The sequence below is a fragment of the Rattus rattus genome, chromosome 9, assembly GCF_011064425.1.
Source record: "Rattus rattus isolate New Zealand chromosome 9, Rrattus_CSIRO_v1, whole genome shotgun sequence".
NCBI classification, from domain to species: domain Eukaryota; kingdom Metazoa; phylum Chordata; class Mammalia; order Rodentia; family Muridae; genus Rattus; species Rattus rattus.
In genome coordinates, this window is record NC_046162.1 from 94,224,782 (window position 1) to 94,242,526 (window position 17,745).

The 17,745-nt window shown below is 51.4% G+C and overlaps 2 protein-coding genes across 2 annotated transcripts; both read left to right on the forward strand.

Annotated features, from left to right (window-relative positions):
* The first annotated feature begins 596 nt into the window (after window positions 1-596).
* Rilp (Rab interacting lysosomal protein) lies at window positions 597-3,705 on the forward strand. Its single transcript, XM_032913024.1, has 8 exons — window positions 597-894; window positions 946-1,056; window positions 1,151-1,257; window positions 1,349-1,534; window positions 1,810-1,955; window positions 2,291-2,413; window positions 2,856-2,939; window positions 3,189-3,705. The coding sequence occupies exons 1-8, from the start codon at window positions 669-671 to the stop codon at window positions 3,331-3,333; spliced, it is 1,128 nt and encodes a 375-aa protein (XP_032768915.1). The 5' UTR covers window positions 597-668; the 3' UTR covers window positions 3,334-3,705.
* A 10-nt stretch (window positions 3,706-3,715) lies between these two features.
* Scarf1 (scavenger receptor class F member 1) lies at window positions 3,716-16,385 on the forward strand. The gene is made up of 11 exons (XM_032913025.1): window positions 3,716-4,359; window positions 4,655-4,713; window positions 4,952-5,053; window positions 5,777-6,299; window positions 10,031-10,249; window positions 10,633-10,761; window positions 11,565-11,668; window positions 11,805-11,922; window positions 13,353-13,474; window positions 13,568-13,714; window positions 15,136-16,385. Exons 1-11 carry the CDS (start codon window positions 4,247-4,249, stop codon window positions 15,978-15,980), a joined length of 2,481 nt encoding a protein of 826 aa, XP_032768916.1. The 5' UTR covers window positions 3,716-4,246; the 3' UTR covers window positions 15,981-16,385.
* Window positions 16,386-17,745: the final 1,360 nt, after the last annotated feature.

Sequence of the window (17,745 nt, forward strand, 5' to 3'; positions counted from 1 at the left end):
TTGGGGACTAGCTTGGGCAGTTCACAGCAAGAATCTGGGCCCTACCTTCAAGGCCTTGAGGCCCTCTCCATTCGAGGCTTTGAGGCTACAAATACCCCTAGACTCGAGGGAGCTGAGTTTTGGGCTGGCCTATTACCTTGAGCATATTTGCTGGGTTTTCTGTAAAAGTACTTGGAAACTACCATTTTCAACATCTCTTATAGGACTATGTGGTCCTTCTATAGGTGTATTGCCCTGCCTAGTTCATTTGTAAACTTTGTGTGGTTCCTGGTGGGGTAACATACTTAAGTGACTGTCCCTGCAGTCCAGTAGAGGCTACTTGCTGACCTTCAGTTCAGTCTTTAAATTCTCTGAAGTGCTTGGCAGCCAAGTCCAGGGGTGGAGCCTGGATCAGGCACTATGGGGAGGGCTTGCCTAAAGTGACCACTTACAGCCCTAGTCCTCAACTTGGATACCTGCCTGGAAGTTGGCTGACCTGTATCCAGTGACCTTGTAGGGCTCAAGAGCCCAGAGCAATTCTCCCACCCCAGGGCCTTTCCCCCTATTTGTTCCTCTCGGTTGCTTCTACCCCGCCCCTTATGGCCCTAAACTTCCTGGGCCGGAACTGTTAAGCTTTTTCCTGCAACAGTTGAGGGTGTGGGTGGCTTTTGACCTTAAGAGAGGGAAAAATGGAGCCCAGGAGGGCAGCGCCTGGGCTACTCAGCCAGGCCTCTTTAGTGGGCACGGGGTCAGTCGCCGAGCTGGTATACCATCTAGCGGGGGCTCTGGGCACTGAGCTACAGGAACTGGCACGCCGTTTCGGACCCGACGCAGCAGCTGGGCTGGTGCCACTAGTAGTGCGGGCGCTGGAGCTTTTGGAAAAGGCCGCCGTGGGGCCGGCTCCAGACTGGGTGAGTTACCGACTCCCCCTTTTACCCCCTGGGAGCCGGCAGGCCTAATCCTGAGACCCCTGGCTCCCTCAACTGCAGATGTCCACACAGCAGGCCGAAGTGGAACTGCGGCGGCTGCGTGAGGAGAACCAGCGCCTCCGCCAGGAGCTAGGCTCCGAGCCGCAGGGTGAGTGCAAGCCCTGCTGGAGTAGAGCGAGCTGGGGACAGCCGGGGCCTGCGCACCCCAGAGACCGGTGGTGCTAAAAACACCCCTTCCTCAGAGGAGCGCGCGCTGCTCCGACAGCTCAAGGAGGTGACAGACAGACAGCGGGATGAGCTTCGGGCACACAACCGAGATCTGCTGCGCCGAAGCCAGGAGACCGAAGCGGTAAGGGCGGGGCCGGACAGGAGCACGGAGTGGGGTGGGGCCGCTGCGGCCCTCGGAGCCCCGCCCCCTAACTCACTCGCTCCACCCCCAGCTGCAGGAACAGCTGCAGCGCCTCCTGCTGGTCAACTCTGAGCTGAGGCACAAGCTGGCCGCGGTGCAGACCCAATTGAGGGCGGCGCGGGACCGGGAGAGAGAGCGCCAGACAGCTCGGGATCGTTCCCAACAGCTGGCTAAAGAACAGAGCTTGGAGCCCGATGCGGCAACCCCAGATGACCCGGTGAGAGCCGGAGCGGAGTCAAAATACATCCCAGAGCTCACAGCATTCAGCAGTTGGTGACCCAGCCTGGGTATGCCCAGCCTGGGTGTGCCATGCGGTATAGAAAGTATCCAGGAAGTCGGAAGGCAGCAACAGCAGTTGTCTGCTAACTATGTAGCAGCAACCTTGTCCCCTAAGTTTTCCTGGCAGACTCTTCCTCTAACATTATTGCGAACGCTGGGATTTAGGGGAGAGCTAAGAGAGACTGCTCTCTGACTATTCCTGTCCTTGCGCAGGTGGATGCTCAGAAGCAGTCAGGAAACCCTCCAGAGGCTGTCCAGTGTGGATTCAGCAGGGAAGAGGTTGAGCAGATCCTTCAGGAGCGGAATGAGCTCAAAGCCAATGTATTCTTACTCAAGGAGGAGTTGGCATATTTCCAGCGGTGAGGAACAAGCCTGTTCCTGGTCACCCCACCTTATTCTTTGGACCATTTATAGATCAGCAGTGACAATTGCCAGTGTCTTGCTCAGGCAACTGGGAAGAAGTAACTTCTATAGTCCTTGCCTTTCTGGAACCTCATTCAAACAGGGCAGCACCAGGGGTCACCAAGCTGAAGCATCAAGCTTTATCCTTAGGAGGGGCCATCTAAGCTCAGTTCAGAGGTGTTGGCAGTGTAGAGCTTTCACGTGTTTCCCGGGGAAACAGTGAGCAGAGCTCAGGTGCTTGATTGACACCTCCTGTTGGAGTTCCCACTTTCTTCTCTTCCCTCTTCTCTAGAGAGATGCTCACAGACCACCGAGTCCCTGGGCTTCTGCTTGAAGCCATGAAAGTGGCAGTCAAAAAACAGAGGAGAAAGATCAAGGCCAAGATGTTGGGGACACCTGAAGAAGCAGAGAGCAGGTAAGATCCTGCCTCCGGGCCCATCGAACGAGCCCCTTGGCCTGCTGCAGTTCTGCTGTGCCCAGTGATGCAACTTAGGCGTGCCCTGCACCTCACTAAGCCTGCTGTCCAGCTGCCGTGCTGTCCTCTGGAACCCACTGCTCCCACTTGCCCTGTGCATCCTGCTGAAGAAACTGGCGATGCTGCTTCTCCAGGCTCAGGTGTCCTTCCTTGGCTGGATCTCTTTACTAAAGCAAGCTGTGCAGCCTTGTGAGGGACGAGTGTCTGCCAGGCTATAAAATGTCCTTTATTTCCCTCAGTGTCCCCTCTCCAGTCCTAGGGCCTCTGTAATCGCTCCATCCTCCCCCGATGCTCCTGAAAGTCCTTCAGGAGGCTCCACAGAAGTTGGACTCGTTGCATCCCTTAAGCCCTGATATACAGCCCTTGCATTTCTTTATCCTAGTGATGATGAGGATGGCTCGTGGCTCCTGCTCTCTAATGACAAGGAAGATGTTCCCCTAGTTCCTGGGTCCAGAATCCAGAATTTGTATGTTGGAGGAGGGGACTAGAGGAGGGTGAAGGAGGGGCCTGCCTTGCTCTTCTCCACTCTTCCTTCCCACTCCACTGCCTTTCACGCTGTCCTAAGATCTGTCTTCCCTCCTGCTTCTCTGCCCTACCTGCCTTCATTTCCCTGTGACCCGTGCTGTCCTCTTTCCTCCAACCCCCTCTCCACCTTTCTCCACCCTCAGCCTGCATCCTTGACATCTCAGTGTACCTCTCTTGGCTTTCCTTCCAGCTTTGGCTTATGGTATCAGGGGGCAACTGAGGCCCCTGAAGCTGAGACCAGCAACACAGCTCCCAGCAGGACACAGGAAGGAGAAGGGGCCCCACCGCAACCCTACCTGCAACCTGTGGACAACCTTCCCGCCCCCAACTCCTGACTAGTCAGTCCTCTGCTCTCGGTGAACATCTTGGTCTGAGGGCTTCAGCTATGCAGAGGCTTAACTCTGGGTTCCAGCTAACTGTTCGTGGATGTGTGACTTCAAATGAGGATGAGCCCTGCAACCCCCCATACCTGTACTAGGCATGATGGGACTTCAGCCTGTCTCCCTTTCTTGACATCTCTGTACCACACTTAAGAGCCAGAGATAGGGGGCTGGAGAGATGGCTCAGTGGTTAAGAGTACTGACTGTTCTTCCAGAGGTCCTGAGTTCAAATCCCAGCAAACACATGGTGGCTCACATCCATCTGTAACAGGATCCGATGCCCTGTTCTGACAGCTACAGTGTACTTACATATAATAAATAAATCTTAAAAAGAGAGAGAGCCATAGGTAAAGGTATCTCTGAGCTCTGCTTTTCCCCATTGTGAGACAGAGGGCTGCCTGCCTGCTTCCCTGGGGCTTAGGCAGGTGACCAGTGCAATAAATACCCATAATACCCCTGAAAATGCTCTTGTTCTGTCTGTCGGCGGTCCATGTTACCTCCCAATCCTGCCAGGAGCAGAGGCATGGTGATGTTTCATTCGAAGGTCACCTCTGCTCCTCACTGAGGATGAAGAACACCTCCTTATTTGGGGGGTATGGCTCCTACCCCCAGCCCATCCCTTTGCCTGTCTTCAAGGTTTAGGGAACCTGAAACTTCAGTCTTTTGGCTTCCCCCTGGCTAAATTCACTCAGTTTTCACCATTAGCTCTATTTTCCCTTTCATTTCTGTGTGTTAAGCTGCCTGCCCTCTCAGGGAGGTGCCTCATGGCAGCCCGCCCTCTATCCTGGCTTCCTCAGGAAAAGCCTTGGGAGGAAGTAGGGAGGGGGTTGGGAGCTGTGGGGACCAGATCAATCCAGGCCCTCCTACTATGCTGACCGCCATGGGACTAGGGCTGCTGTTCTCACTGTTGCTGTTCTGGACTCGGGAGATCCAGGGATCCACGCTAGACCCAGCTGGTCAGCACGTCTGTATAGGCAGCAGGTGGGTCTTGTGGGAGTCCGACTGATGTGGTGGCTGACTAGTGTTGTGTCATTTTGGAAAATAAAGAGGTGGGTGGGAAGCCATGAGCCTCAAGGAAGGGGACTTTGAGAGGCCATCATGCAGATGGTAGGAAGGTCAGGGAAGGGAAAAAGAAGGGTTGCGGGGATGGACACTGTGACTTGTGGCCTGTGACACTGGGCTAAATTTCCTAAGGAGAGTTGGGGAAGATCCCACATCTCAGCCAGCATCGGTGACCCATGCTGTGGGGCCCTGCTGCCCCATTTCTACCCCACAGCCCCTCTGAGCTCCAGTGTTGTCCGGGCTGGAGGCAGAAGGACCAAGAATGCACCATCCGTGAGTAGCCAGGACAGTCCCCTAGCCAAGGAAAAGGAAGGATGTGACCCAGTGGCAACCTTTCTACTCTATGTCCCCTCCTAAGCTCTGGAAGCAGTGTCCACCCTGTGACACATTACCCCTCTCCAGCACTAAGGATGGCTTTGAAGGGAGTAGAACCCCAGGAGTGGGTGAAAGGCCCAGGGGTGCCCCTTACTTTTTTGTCCCCCAGTCCAAGCCTGGGTGGGGTGTCTTTCAGCCATCTGTGACGGGCCTGATGCCTGCAAGAAAGATGAGGTGTGTGTGAAGCCGGGCCTCTGTCGATGTAAACCTGGATTCTTCGGAGCCCATTGCAGCTCCCGTGAGTTTTCACGACTGGGTGAAGTTTCTGGGCAGAACTGGGTAAGGGGCAGGAAGCAGGCAAAGCAAGTAGAGAGGTGAACATAGAGTGGTAAGGTCAGAATTCCCCAAGCTCTGCTTAGGAAATGGGCTCAGAAGTGAGAAATGATCCTGGAAACGGCCCTGGGCTATCGGGCACCTTCCCTTTTAACTTCCCAGTAAAGATTAATAAAGAGATGCTGAGGGGTGGACCTGTGATTCTCCAACTATACCTCATACTTGAATGGTGGGTAGAAGAAGGTGCCTAGAACTAGGCTCTCAAGGGGCGAGTGGCAGGTACCAAGAATCCCTGGACTGGAAGGGGACATATGTACTTTCCTACCACCCTGGTAGGCATCTTCTACCTAAAATTCAGATGCTGGTGATAGCCAAGGACAGGGGGACACCTTAGCAGAGAGACGGAAGGGACATGAGTGACATCCCATCCACCTGTGAGCCTGGGCTGTCAAACTCAAGATCTGTGTTCTGGAATGTGAAATGGAGGCTAAGCCAAGACTAAGGGTTTTGTCATCTGAATCTGGGGCCGGAAGTGAGCTGAGTCCCAGGAGGAGAGGCTGCCACATGTTCTCAGGGTCTGTCCTTGGCTCTTGAAGATCAAACTAGTATCCTCTTACTTGAGGAAGGGTCAGGGCAAGGACCCGTGCCCAGCCCTGAACCCGATTATCTCCCATTCCTAACCTCACAGGCTGTCCAGGCCAGTACTGGGGCCCCGACTGTCGTGAGACCTGCCCTTGCCATCCACGTGGCCAGTGCGAACCGGCCACGGGTGTGTGCCAGTGCCAACCCAACTACTGGGGCAAGCTCTGTGAGTTCCCCTGCACCTGCGGCCCCCACGGAAAATGCGACCCAAAGACGGGCTTGTGCCACTGCGACCCCGGCTGGTGGTCACCTACGTGTCGTCGCCCCTGCCAATGCAACCCATTAGCGCGCTGTGACCAGGCCACTGGAGCCTGCATATGCCCGACGGGCTGGTGGGGCCACCGCTGCAGCTTCAGTTGCAACTGCCATACCTCGCCCTGCCTTCAGGACTCCGGCCGTTGCACCTGCCTGCAGGGCTGGTGGGGTCCAGAGTGTAGTCGCAGGTGCCAGTGTGTGCGAGGACAATGCAGCGTTACTTCCGGCCACTGCTCCTGCCCTCCTGGCTTCCAAGGAGCCCTCTGTGAGCTGCCTTGCAATCCCGGCCGCTATGGGGCGCAGTGCAAAGAAAGGTGAGCCAGCAACAGGGTAAGGGGTGGGCAAGAAACTAAACAGGTGTACAGAGGGAGATCTCAGGCAATCTCCAAAATATATACAAGGCAAGGATGAAAGAAAAACAGAACACGTCCATGCATCTAGGTCTACTTATGCCTTCTTCTCTCAGCCCATTAATGTTAAAAAGTACAAACCACTGGCTGGAGAGAGAGCCCAGTAGTTAAGACTTCATTGTGGGGTTGGGGATTTAGCTCAGTGGTAGTGGTAGAGCGCTTGCCTAGGAACCGCAAGGCCCTGGGTTCGGTCCCCAGCTCCGAAAAAAAAAAGAACCAAAAAAAAAAAAAGACTTCATTGTGCTGCTCTTTCAGAGGCCCTGAGTGGTGTTCTCAGTTGTTCTCAGGACACACATCTGTTGCCCTGTGCTGACCAGTAAGTGCACTCATGTGTGCGCGTGCACACACACGCACTCACGCACGCACGCACACACACACAAACGTATTTTTTTTTTTCTGAGCATAGTAGTATATGCCTTTAATCCAAGCTCTGGTGAGCAGAAGCAGGTTGATCTCTGCATGTTTGGGGCCAGCCTGGTTTATGTAGTTCTAGGACATCCAGAACTACATAGTGAAACTCTGTCTCAAAAAAAAAAGTGTGTGTGTGTATGTGTGTATATGTGTGTGTATGTGTGTGTGTGTATGTATGTGTATGTATTTTGTATATGTCTGTCTGTGTGTATGTGTGTGTATGTATGTGTGTACAGGTATGTGTATGTATTGTGTATATGTCTGTCTGTCTGTGTGTATGTATATGTATGTGTATATATGTATGTGTGTATGTATGTATGTATGTATGCATATATATGTGTGTATGTATGTGTATATGTATATGTGAATGTATGTATTATGTATGCGTATATGAGTGTATGTGTGTGTGTGTATATACATATATATACACCCTGTAGTCCTAGCACTCAGGAGCAAGAGGATTCCCTGTGAGGTTGCAAGTTCCTAGCCTGGTTTACATAACAAGTTCAAGTCAGCCAGCACTATATAAGTAAGACTCAAAAACACTAACACAAATCGATGTCCAGCCTGTTGGGGCTGGGTAAGCCTCTAATATCAGCATGTGGAAGGCAAGTCTGAGGCTAGCCTGGGCTACATGAAGACACTGTTGATGATGCCCCTCCCCCCCACATAGTAGCAATAAGCTTCATTTAGAACAAAGAATGGGTCTGGGGATACGGCCCAGTAGTAGAAAGCTGGCCTGGCATGCACTAAGCCCTAGGTTCAGTTTCCAATACTAGAAAAGTCAGAAGCAAAATAGAGAGATATTATATCCCATAATCCATAGTGAGTATTTGAAACAACATGAATCCAAATGTAAGGAGAAAACACAAACTCAGCCTTTCCTAAGAACGAGTAGGAATGTACTGCAGTCTTTTTCTTTGTTTTCTTCCTTCCTTCCTCTCTCTTGTTTGGTTTGGTTTGGTTTTGGTGTGAGTTCCAATCTGTTGTGACTTAGACTGACCTCAAACTCCTGATCTTCCTTCCTCCACCTCCCAAGACCTTGACCACAGCAGCCAGCTCCCCGACCCTTTCTCTTTCATATTTTTGGGACATGGTCTCACTCTGTAGCTCAGACAGGCCTGGGACTCACTATATAACCCAGCCAATCTTCCCTCCTCTGCTTCCTGAGTGCTAGGACTTCAGGTCCAAACCACCACTTCCAGCTTGTAATAAACACCACACACAGACACACAGACACAGACACAGACACAGACACAGACACACACACACACACACACACACACACACACACACACGCCTCCAATGCTGGTCAGAATCAGACAAAATGATTTTTTTTTCTTTTCTTTTTTTCAGAGCTGGGGACTGAACCCAGGGCCTTGCGCTTGCTAGGCAAGCACTCTACCACTGAGCTAAATCCCCAATCCCCAAAATGATTTTTTTAAGACAATGTCTTTTCTGGGTATCTCAGGCCACTATTCACTTTGCAGAGGTCTTTCTGCCTCTGCCTCGGAAGTGCTGGAATTGTGAACATGGGCCATCACACCCAGCTCAGCTATACTGAGTTTATGATCACTCTTTCTCTTTGATAATGGATCCCAGATGATTAAGTATCAGCAGAGAGGAATCAAATTCCCACTAGCATCACTGGGAAATTATGATAGACTTAATCCTGAAACTACCATGATGAAATAATTTCTATTTTTCTTCATCTTTTCATTTATGTATTTTTTAATAATTTTCTTTAGATCCTTCTTTTTATTTTACACACGTGAGTTTTTTGCCAGCATGTATGTATGTGCATTGAATGCCTGCAGAGTCCAGAGGAGGACACTAGGTCCCCTAGAGTTAGAGTTATATATAGCTGTAGTCAGTGTGTGGGTACTGGAACCTGAACCCCATACCAACAGTGGTTCTCAACCTTACTAAAGCTCCCACCCTTTCATACAGTTCCTCATGTTGTGGTGATCCCCCCAACCATAAAATTATCATCATTGCTACTTCATAACTGTAATTTTGCTACCATTATGAATTGTGATATAAATAGCTGATGTGCAGGATATCTGCTATGTGACCCTCGTAAGAGGGTGTTAATGTCCTTAGAGGGGTTGTGACCCACAGGCTGAGAACCGCTGTTGCTCTACAAGGACAGTAATTGTTCCTAACTATTGAGTCATCTCTCTAGCACCTATGTATTGCTTTTTGAGACAAGATCTCACTATACAGGTTGACTTCAAACTCAGAGACCTGACCTCTTCTGCCTCTGCCTCTGCCCTGCTATATGATTTTTCTGGTGCTGGAATTAAAGGCAGCATTATTTGTCTTTTACAAAGACAGAACCTTGGATGGCTGGAGAGATGGCTCAGCAGTGAAGTGCACTGACTGCTCTTGCAGAGGTCCAGGGTTCGATTCTCAGCACGCACACTTGATGGCTTGAAATCATCTGTAACTCCAGTTTCAGGAGAGCCGAAACCCTCTTCTGGCTTCCATGGTCATGAGGCACTCAAGTGGTGTCAGACACACATGCAAGCAAAATACACATACACGTTAAAAAAAAGAAAAAGAAAGAAAGGGTTTCTACTGGCTCTGAAAGCTGTAATGTACCATGCGTGTGTTCAAGAAGAATGAATCTGTAGGCTTTTTCATTATAGTTAAACTAATATATCCTTAGAAATTAAATAAAAAAGCAAAAAGTCTCTGTATGTTACCCAGGCTAGTCTCAAACTCCTGTGCTCAAGTGACTCTCCTCTCAGCAGCCTCCTAAGCGGTTTTTATGTGACATGTGTCTCTGCCCGCAGCCACTCTGTCCTAACCTCAGAGATTGCGTGGTATGGGAACAGCCGAGAAAGGACAGCTGGGGGGAGGGAAGGGGGAGGGAAGGCTGGAGGGCGGGGAGGCTGAGGGGGAGGGAAGTGAGGGGTGGGAGGGAACTTGGCTGCTCTGGCTCAGCTGGTGGCTCACAGCATCCTTTGTGAGCCCAGGGAAGGATGAGTCACAGAGCAGGGAGTCAGGAGTGAGCTAGAGACCTGTGATCCCTTCAGAGATATATCTGCCTAAACTTTCCAGTGCACAACACGGAGAAACTGAGGCTACAGCCTGCGTGGTACATCTGGGACCCGGATTTTTCCAGTGCCTGTAGGCCTGACGATGTGGGCAGTTCACAGGCTGGAAAGTATGGCACTCGGTCTGACCCCAGTGCTCCCATGATCCCTTTCTCTTGCCAGCTGTGGCCACTGTGAGCCGAATGCCACGTGCTCTCCAGTCACCGGCAACTGTGAGTCCTGCAAGCCGGGCTGGAACGGAACTCAGTGCAAGCAGCCATGTCCTCCAGGCACCTTTGGTGAGAGGTGCACTGGGAAGTGCCCCCGCTGCCGACTTGAAGAGCCCTGTCAAGTGGAAACTGGGCACTGCCAGCGCTGCGACCCTGGTTGGCTGGGGCACAGGTGAAGGGCTACTTTGCTCTGAACACATTTTCTCCTTGACTCCTCCTTTCAGCTGTTCTTTCTAGGAGACCACCACTTGCACAAAATTCACATTCACACAGCTCAGGGACTGCCTCCTGGCGGGGCTGAGGGGAAGCGGAAGTTCTGAGGGGGCTCTGGGAAGGGTGTATGTCTAGCTGCCTCCTTAGTCCTTTCCTTCTCCCTCAGGGACCTGTAGTTTGTCACCCGCTTGGGTTTGGCTCTAGCTTCAAGGCCATGTATACTTGAGCTTTGCTGCAGGGGAATGGCCGCTTTGGGACCCCATGCCGAGGAAGACATAGGAGAGGTTACAGGACCTTCCTGCCCTCCCAATTCTGAGTCCCGCTTCCCTCATGTAACTTCAGGTGTGAGAAACCTTGTCCCCTTGGTACCTTTGGGATGGGCTGCAGCTCAACCTGCCGTGCCTGTGTTCAGGGGACTTGCAATGCGGTGACTGGGGAATGTGTCTGCAGTGCTGGCTACTGGGGGACCAGGTAAGAACTAGGCCTTGGGGACACGGCATTATGGGAGATGAGGTCAGACCTCTGTGTAATGTTTCTTAAATTCCCCCCACTGAGCCTCTCCACTTCCCAGAAACCCTCTTTCCCACCCGGTCATGAAGATGTTAGTTCTCCTGTGTGGGGTGGGTTAATCTAAAAGGACTAAGAAAAAAAAAAAGGGGGTTGGGGATTTAGCTCAGTGGTAGAGCGCTTGCCTAGCAAGCACAAGGCCCTGGGTTCGGTCCCCAGCTCTGAAAAAATAAATAAATAAATAAATAAATAAATAAATAAATAAATAAATAAAAATGAAACTTTTTAAAAAGGTAGAAAAAGTTAAAATAATTTTTAAAGGAAAATAAAAATATCTGGAGGAAAAGAAAAAGGAGTTGGTGCCTCATTCGGATGAGGGCTTGCTTAGGGGTGGGACCCAGATCCCACTGTCGCTCCTCTAGTTCTTCAGGTGCCAAGCAGTCAGCGACTCCAGGCGGGTGTCCTTCTGAAGAACAACACACAGGGTCCAGTGGAGAGGACCTGTTTTACAAAGAAAGGGATGGAGGTCCAGGGAGTGAGGAGCAGGGCTGGTCTCGATGCAAGGCATCTTGTTTCTCCCACATTAAGTCTGAGGGATAAGGGCTATCACCCAAAGCCTCTAAAGTGAAGCACTCTCAACACCTTAGGGCCATTTAGGATATAGCTTAGAAGGGCCTCCTGGCAGGACCTGGGGACGGTATCCAGAACTCTACTTTGCTATCCTTCTGTGGTGCCTTCAGCCTGCCTTTCCTATTATGTACCCCTAGCTGCAATAGTTCCTGCCCTTCTGGCTTCCACGGAAACAACTGTTCTATGCCCTGCCAATGCCCAGAGGGGCTCTGCCACCCTGAGTCTGGGGCCTGCCAGCTGGGTAAGTGGAGGGAGCATGGGAACATTTGATCATATCCATGGGCTACAGGAGTCTCAGCAGCAGGGAAGGATTGGGCACACTCCAGAGACAGGATCCTCAAAGGCCCTGAATGTGTGACCATCTCCCATGTTTCTAGGCCCACATGGTAAAAACGCCCTCATTGTGGGCATCCTGGTACCTCTGCTGCTGCTCCTCATGGGCGTTATCTGCTGTGTCTACTGCCGCTCAGCTGCCCGACTGGACCCCAAGGACAGGTAAACTCCGGTCCTTACGCACGTTCCTTTGGGGTGGGGAAGGACTGAACTTGTCACTCTAGGTATAGTTGCCTGGTGCAGACCAAAGCCTGGAACTACTTGTCTTGCCAACAAGGACGTGTCTGAGTCACATGAGCAGGAGTACTGCGTGGCAGGGGACTCAGAGCCTAACCTGCAGCAGAAGGCTGAGCTCATGATGGCGCTGCAAGAGCTGGGACAGAGGAGAACCCATACAGCTCAGAGAGAAGGGAAGAGACTAGATTTCAAACGGTCAAGAAAGAGAGGGACAGAGAAGCCGGAGCCATGCTTTTGCAGAGAACACAGCCTGAAGGGTAGATTATGGAGGAAGGACCGGGTGAGGCCCAAGAGAATGTGTTCGTCTTCGTATCTCTTGGTCCCTTGGACACACCACATCGTGGAAGTCTAGAACAGGGAATGTGGTGGTGAGACGGTTGGCTTCTTCAGTTTACAAAGACGCTGAGGTACGTGGGTTCTCAGAGGGCCCGCCTGGCTTTGTGGACTCTACCCAGGGCTCTTTCTCCTCCATCATGCTAGGAGTGAGAGCCATGGCTTGCTCGTACCAAGCAAATGCTCTACCTCGGAGCTCACCCTCAGCCTTGTTGGTTTGCTTGCTTTCTGATAAAATACCTCACTAGGTAGCTCAGGCTGTCATGAACTGGACGTCCTCACGCCTCAGCCACGCGCATGCTAGGAGTCTGGGAGTATGCCACCATACTAGACCCTGGTCCTTGACTTTGTCCTCTGGCTGCAGGCATTCATAATGAGGATATAGCCTAGAGGTGGGGGCAGCCCACTCCTACCCTCCAGAAGAAGACGACTTGTCCTCTGACAAACTGTCACTCCAGTTTGGAGATGGAGTAGAGTGAGTGGCAAAGAGTGGGCTTCCGCTAGGATGATATTCCTAAGATGTACATTTGTGAGAAACCATTGCAGGTATTTAGTCCTAGTACTCGGTTCTGGGCCGTGCCAAACCTGTCAGATTTACAACGGAGGCCAGGAAAAGTGAAATCAGCGCCGACATGGCTACTCAGCCCCGCCTGGCTCTAGAGTGGTGGTTCTTAACTTTCCTACGGCCATGTGACCCTTTGACACAGTTCCTCCTGTTATGGTGACCGCCTCCCCCCACCCCCAGCATAGAATTATTGCCATTCACAACTGTAATTTTGCTACGGTTATGAATCACAATGTAAACATTTTTGGAGACGGAAGTTTGCAGAAGGGATCGCGGCCTACGGTAGAGCTATGTTGCCTTCTGGGGTTTAGATTTTGGACTCCGTGGTTTGGATTTTATTCTGTCATCCATGTGCAGGGCCGCTGAAGCAGATGTTGTCATGTGACAGGCCCTGCCAGTCTGACATGGGTTCCTTGGGCCTTGTGCACTGATCGCCCGCTCTTTGCCTCCCTCTCAGGCCTGAGAGAAATGGAGCTGCCTTTTTCAGGATGAAGCAGCAGGTGTGGGGGGCCCTCACCAGCCTGGGCTCGGCACTGCCCTGTGGCTCCCTCAGTAACTACAAGCTACCTTGGGTGACAGGTAAGTGGCACTGGGGGTCAGGGTCAGGAGTCGAGGGCTAAGATGGGACAAGGCTTCCCATCAAGGCCTACGTCTGACCCGGAACCCCTGCAGTTTCTCACCATGATCCAGAGGTTCCCTTCAACCACAGCTTCATCGAGCCGCCCTCTGCTGGCTGGGCCTCTGACGACTCCTTCTCGTCTGATCCCGACTCTGGAGAAGAGGACGAAGCTCACGCCTACTTCATGCCACCTCGAGAAGGTAGCCCCAGACTGTTCACTCATCCCAGGAAGTCCTGCCCCCCACGACCACCACGGTGGCACCTTCCGTGTTCCTTTGACAGATCTGCGCTTGTTCTCCACCACTTGCTGTTTCTGGCTCTGAGAATGAGTTCAGAACAAAGGAACATCCTGTCCTCACCAAGCTTGTAGCGAACAGTAAAAAGAATAATGTCATGCCGGGTACAGTGGCACATGCCTTTAATCCTGGCATTTGGGAGGCCCAGGCAGGTGGATCTTTGTGAGTTTGAGTTTGAGGCCAGCTTGGTCTACATCGTGAGCTCCAGGGAGCCAGGAGTGCTCCCTGCAAAGAGGCTCTGTCTCAAGATAGATAGACAGATAGATAGATAGATAGATAGATAGATAGATAGATAGATAGATAGATAGATAGATAGACAGACAGACAGATAGGTAGATAGATAGATAGACAGACAGACAGGTAGGTAGGTAGATAGGTAGATAGGTAGGTAGATAGATAGATAGATAGATAGATATAAAAAGAGATGTCACCTGACAATAGAGGACAGAATGGGTCATCATTGCTAAAATTCCTTCCCAGGGGAAGACATAAGCAACCTCTACCCCTTCTCCTAAAACTAAGGTCCCAACAACAAACCAAGACACGATGCCATCCAAGCTCATTCTGGGGACTGGTGAGTTTATTGGGTTTCATACAGAGCACAGGAGAAGGGTTATTTACAGGATACAGTTGCTCCTCCCTGCAATATCTATAAAGCCTTATCTATAAAGGCCATATCTAGAAAGCCTTTTCCCATAGGAATGTGGACTTACCCAGTCACGTGCTAGAGCCCTCCTCTCCTGTATGTTCTGCAGCTGACATATTCTAGCCCTCTCCAGAGGCCTCATGCCATTAAGGTACAGCTGCATCCAATGGGTTATAGGGAAGGCTGGAGGTTCGAGTAAGTGTCTCTTACCCCATCCCTCCATGAGGGCGTGTAAGCAGTCAGCAAACCCAGCTGGGATAATCTTTTTCCAAGGGCACAGGACAGCACTCCAACATGGCAGTTGCTTGGCTCAGAGGACGGCCACAACTGTCATGCTTTAGTGGGGGCATGCAAACAGAAGGAGAGACTCTGAGGCTACCTGTGCTGCGGGTAGCTGGGGTTAAGGAATGTGCCTGTTGGCAATAGCTATGTTGAGCTGAGTCAGTAGGAACTGGCCAAGGGAAAATTAGGCAGCAGTGATGGTGTTTTGGATAAATGGAACCATGTGCAGTGGTTCAAGTCAAGGAGGGGTAGAGAGAAAAGAGTAAAGGAGAGGTGTCTACTACACCATCCTCTCCCCACCTCATTCTTTCCTGCCTCTGGGAAGATTCCGCACCCCCGGTAGAATGGATTAGAGCAGCGTACCCAGCTGAAGTTCTTCTGTTTTCTCCCTTGGCAGAGACAGTCCCTATGGCTCAAGAAGAATCACCAGCAGCCAGCCTTCCTGGAGGCCCCTTCCCTCCCCCTGAGGACGCCTCCACACCATTCCCCATCCCACGCACCTCCAGCCTGGCTCGGGCCAAGAGGCCATCCGTCTCCTTTGCTGAAGGCACTAAGTTTGCACCACAAAATGGCCGAAGCTCCGGGGATCTCTCCAGCCCCATACGAAAACCCAAGAGACTCTCCAGAGGTGCTCAGCCACGTCCTGAAGGGCAAGAGGCTGAGGAGTCTACAGGCCCAGAGCAAGAAAACCCAGAAGAGGATGTTCCTACAGCCACAAGCTCTGGAGATGCTGCCACTAGTCACGGCCAACTTCCATCTGGTAGCCGGACAGTGACCGAATGTGTGGAAACCACCGATGGAGGCATCCAGGAGAGCTCAGGGTCTGTGGCCACTATCTATATGCTGGCAGGGACACCCCAGAAACCTGAGGGCCCTGTCTGGTCTGTCTTTCGTCGTTTGGGAAACTACCAGAAAGATCAGGCGGCGCCCAAGGTAAAGAGTGCCATCCCTAAGCCTTTGCGCCGATCTCTGGGTCGGAACCAGGCCAGCTCCGGGCTGTCCCAGAGCTCTGGCTCAGCTCCAGGTGCTGTGCTCTCCGGGGCCATGGAGTCCACTGCAGTTAGGCCAGAGGAAGCATCCAGAGGTCTGGGAGATGGCATTGAGAGCTTAGGGACAGTCCAGGAGCCAGTCGTTGGAAGCAGTTCCCAGAAGGGTTCCCAGAAGCAGGCCGAAGAGCAGGAACAGGAGGAGCCCCTGTATGAGAACGTTGTGCCCATGTCTGTGCCGCCGCCGCAGCATTGAGGACCTTGAGTTTGGTGAGTGGGAAGACTGTGGCTGGGGATGCAGGATGCAGTGAGAGCAGGGTGCTGAAGCTGATGTGGACCAGATTGGGCTTTGTGCCGGGAAATGATGCCAAAGCCGAGACAGACGAGACAGAAACTCCGCCCTGGAAGAGGCAAGGGTTAGAGGCCAGCTGGCTGTGGGTCTGGCCCTGGCTGTGTCCCCAGGTGGGACTAGAAGGCCTGAGCGGAGACCCTGTGTAACAGGGTCAGAGGAAGGAGGAGACGGCTACAGGGCTTTTCCTCCGTTGTCCTGGATTCCATCCCAAGACTATTCATCACTTCAAAACATTTTTTTCTTCTGAAATGGAAAACAACCTAGATGTTTGATGATAAAGTTTGATTAAACAAATATTTCTTTTAGAAACTTTATAATTTATTTATTTTGGGGGGGGGAGGTATGTACCACGACCTGCATTTGGCGGTCAGTGGCCAATTCTCTGTGGTTCCTTCCTGTCAGTCTGGGGCTGGAACTGGGCCTGTGACCTAAGTGCGTCTAACCACTGAGCCATTTCACTAACCACCCTCTTTTGAGACAGGGTCTCTCTTACAGCCCAAGCTGGTCCCAGACATGCTCTGTGACTGAGAATCCCTTGAGTTTATGATCCCCAAGTGCTGGCCTGTACAACCTGAGTTGTCTGTTTTTTGTTTTTGTTTTTGTTTTTTAAAGATTTATTTGTGTATTATATATAAGTACACTGTACACACCAGAAGAGGGCATCAGATCCCATTACAGATGGTTGTGAGCCACCATGTGGTTCCTGGGAATTGAACTCAGGACCTCTGGGAGAACAGGCAGTGCTCTTAACCTCTGAGCCATTTCTCCAGCCCCGAGTTGTCTGTTTTTTTTTTTTTTTTTTTCCGGGGCTGGGGACCGAACCCAGGACCTTGCGCTTCCTAGGTAAGCGCTCTACCACTGAGCCAAATCCCCAACCCCGAGTTGTCTGTTTTTATAGGGCTTCATGCATGGTTAGGCAAGCTACCAGCTGAGTTACACATCAGCTCAGCGAGCAGCTATTTCTTACAGTTGATCTCTACACAATGGCTAGATATGTTATTCAAAAATATTTGCTAGGTGGATCTGGAGAGATGGCTCAGTCGGTGAGAGCACTGACTGCTCCTCCAGAGGGGCTGGCTTGGTCCCCAGCCACCACATGGTGGCTCACAGCTCGGCCTGTTGAGGAAATCAGGCACGAAGCCACTTACAGAACACTCATGCATGCAAAACAAACATGCATATGAAATACGTTTAAAGGTTTAAGAACTTGGTATGTGCAGGTATAAAGTTACTAACAGGGTGGGGAGCACAGCGCAGTTCCCGCCATTCATTGCTGTTTCCTTTGGTGCTGAAGATGGGTGGGCCCAGGCTCTCACTCCTACTTGGCATCTGCTCTTCTGTCTACCACACCACTCACCCCCACTTCTCTTTACATTTTTATCTTTTTTTTTTTTTTTAAAGATTTATTTATTTTATGTATGCGAGTACACTGTCGCTGTCTTCAGACACACCAGAAGAGGGCATCAGATCCCATTACAGATGGCTGTGAGCCACCATGTGGTTGCTGGGATTTGAACTCAGGACCTCTGGAAGAGCAGTCAGTGCTCTTAACCGCTGAGCCATCTCTCCAGCCCCTCTCTTTACATTTTTTTCCTGAATTTTTTTTTTTTTTTTTTTGTAATGCCAGGCTGTGGTGGTGCACGCCTTTGATTCTAACACTTGGGAGGCA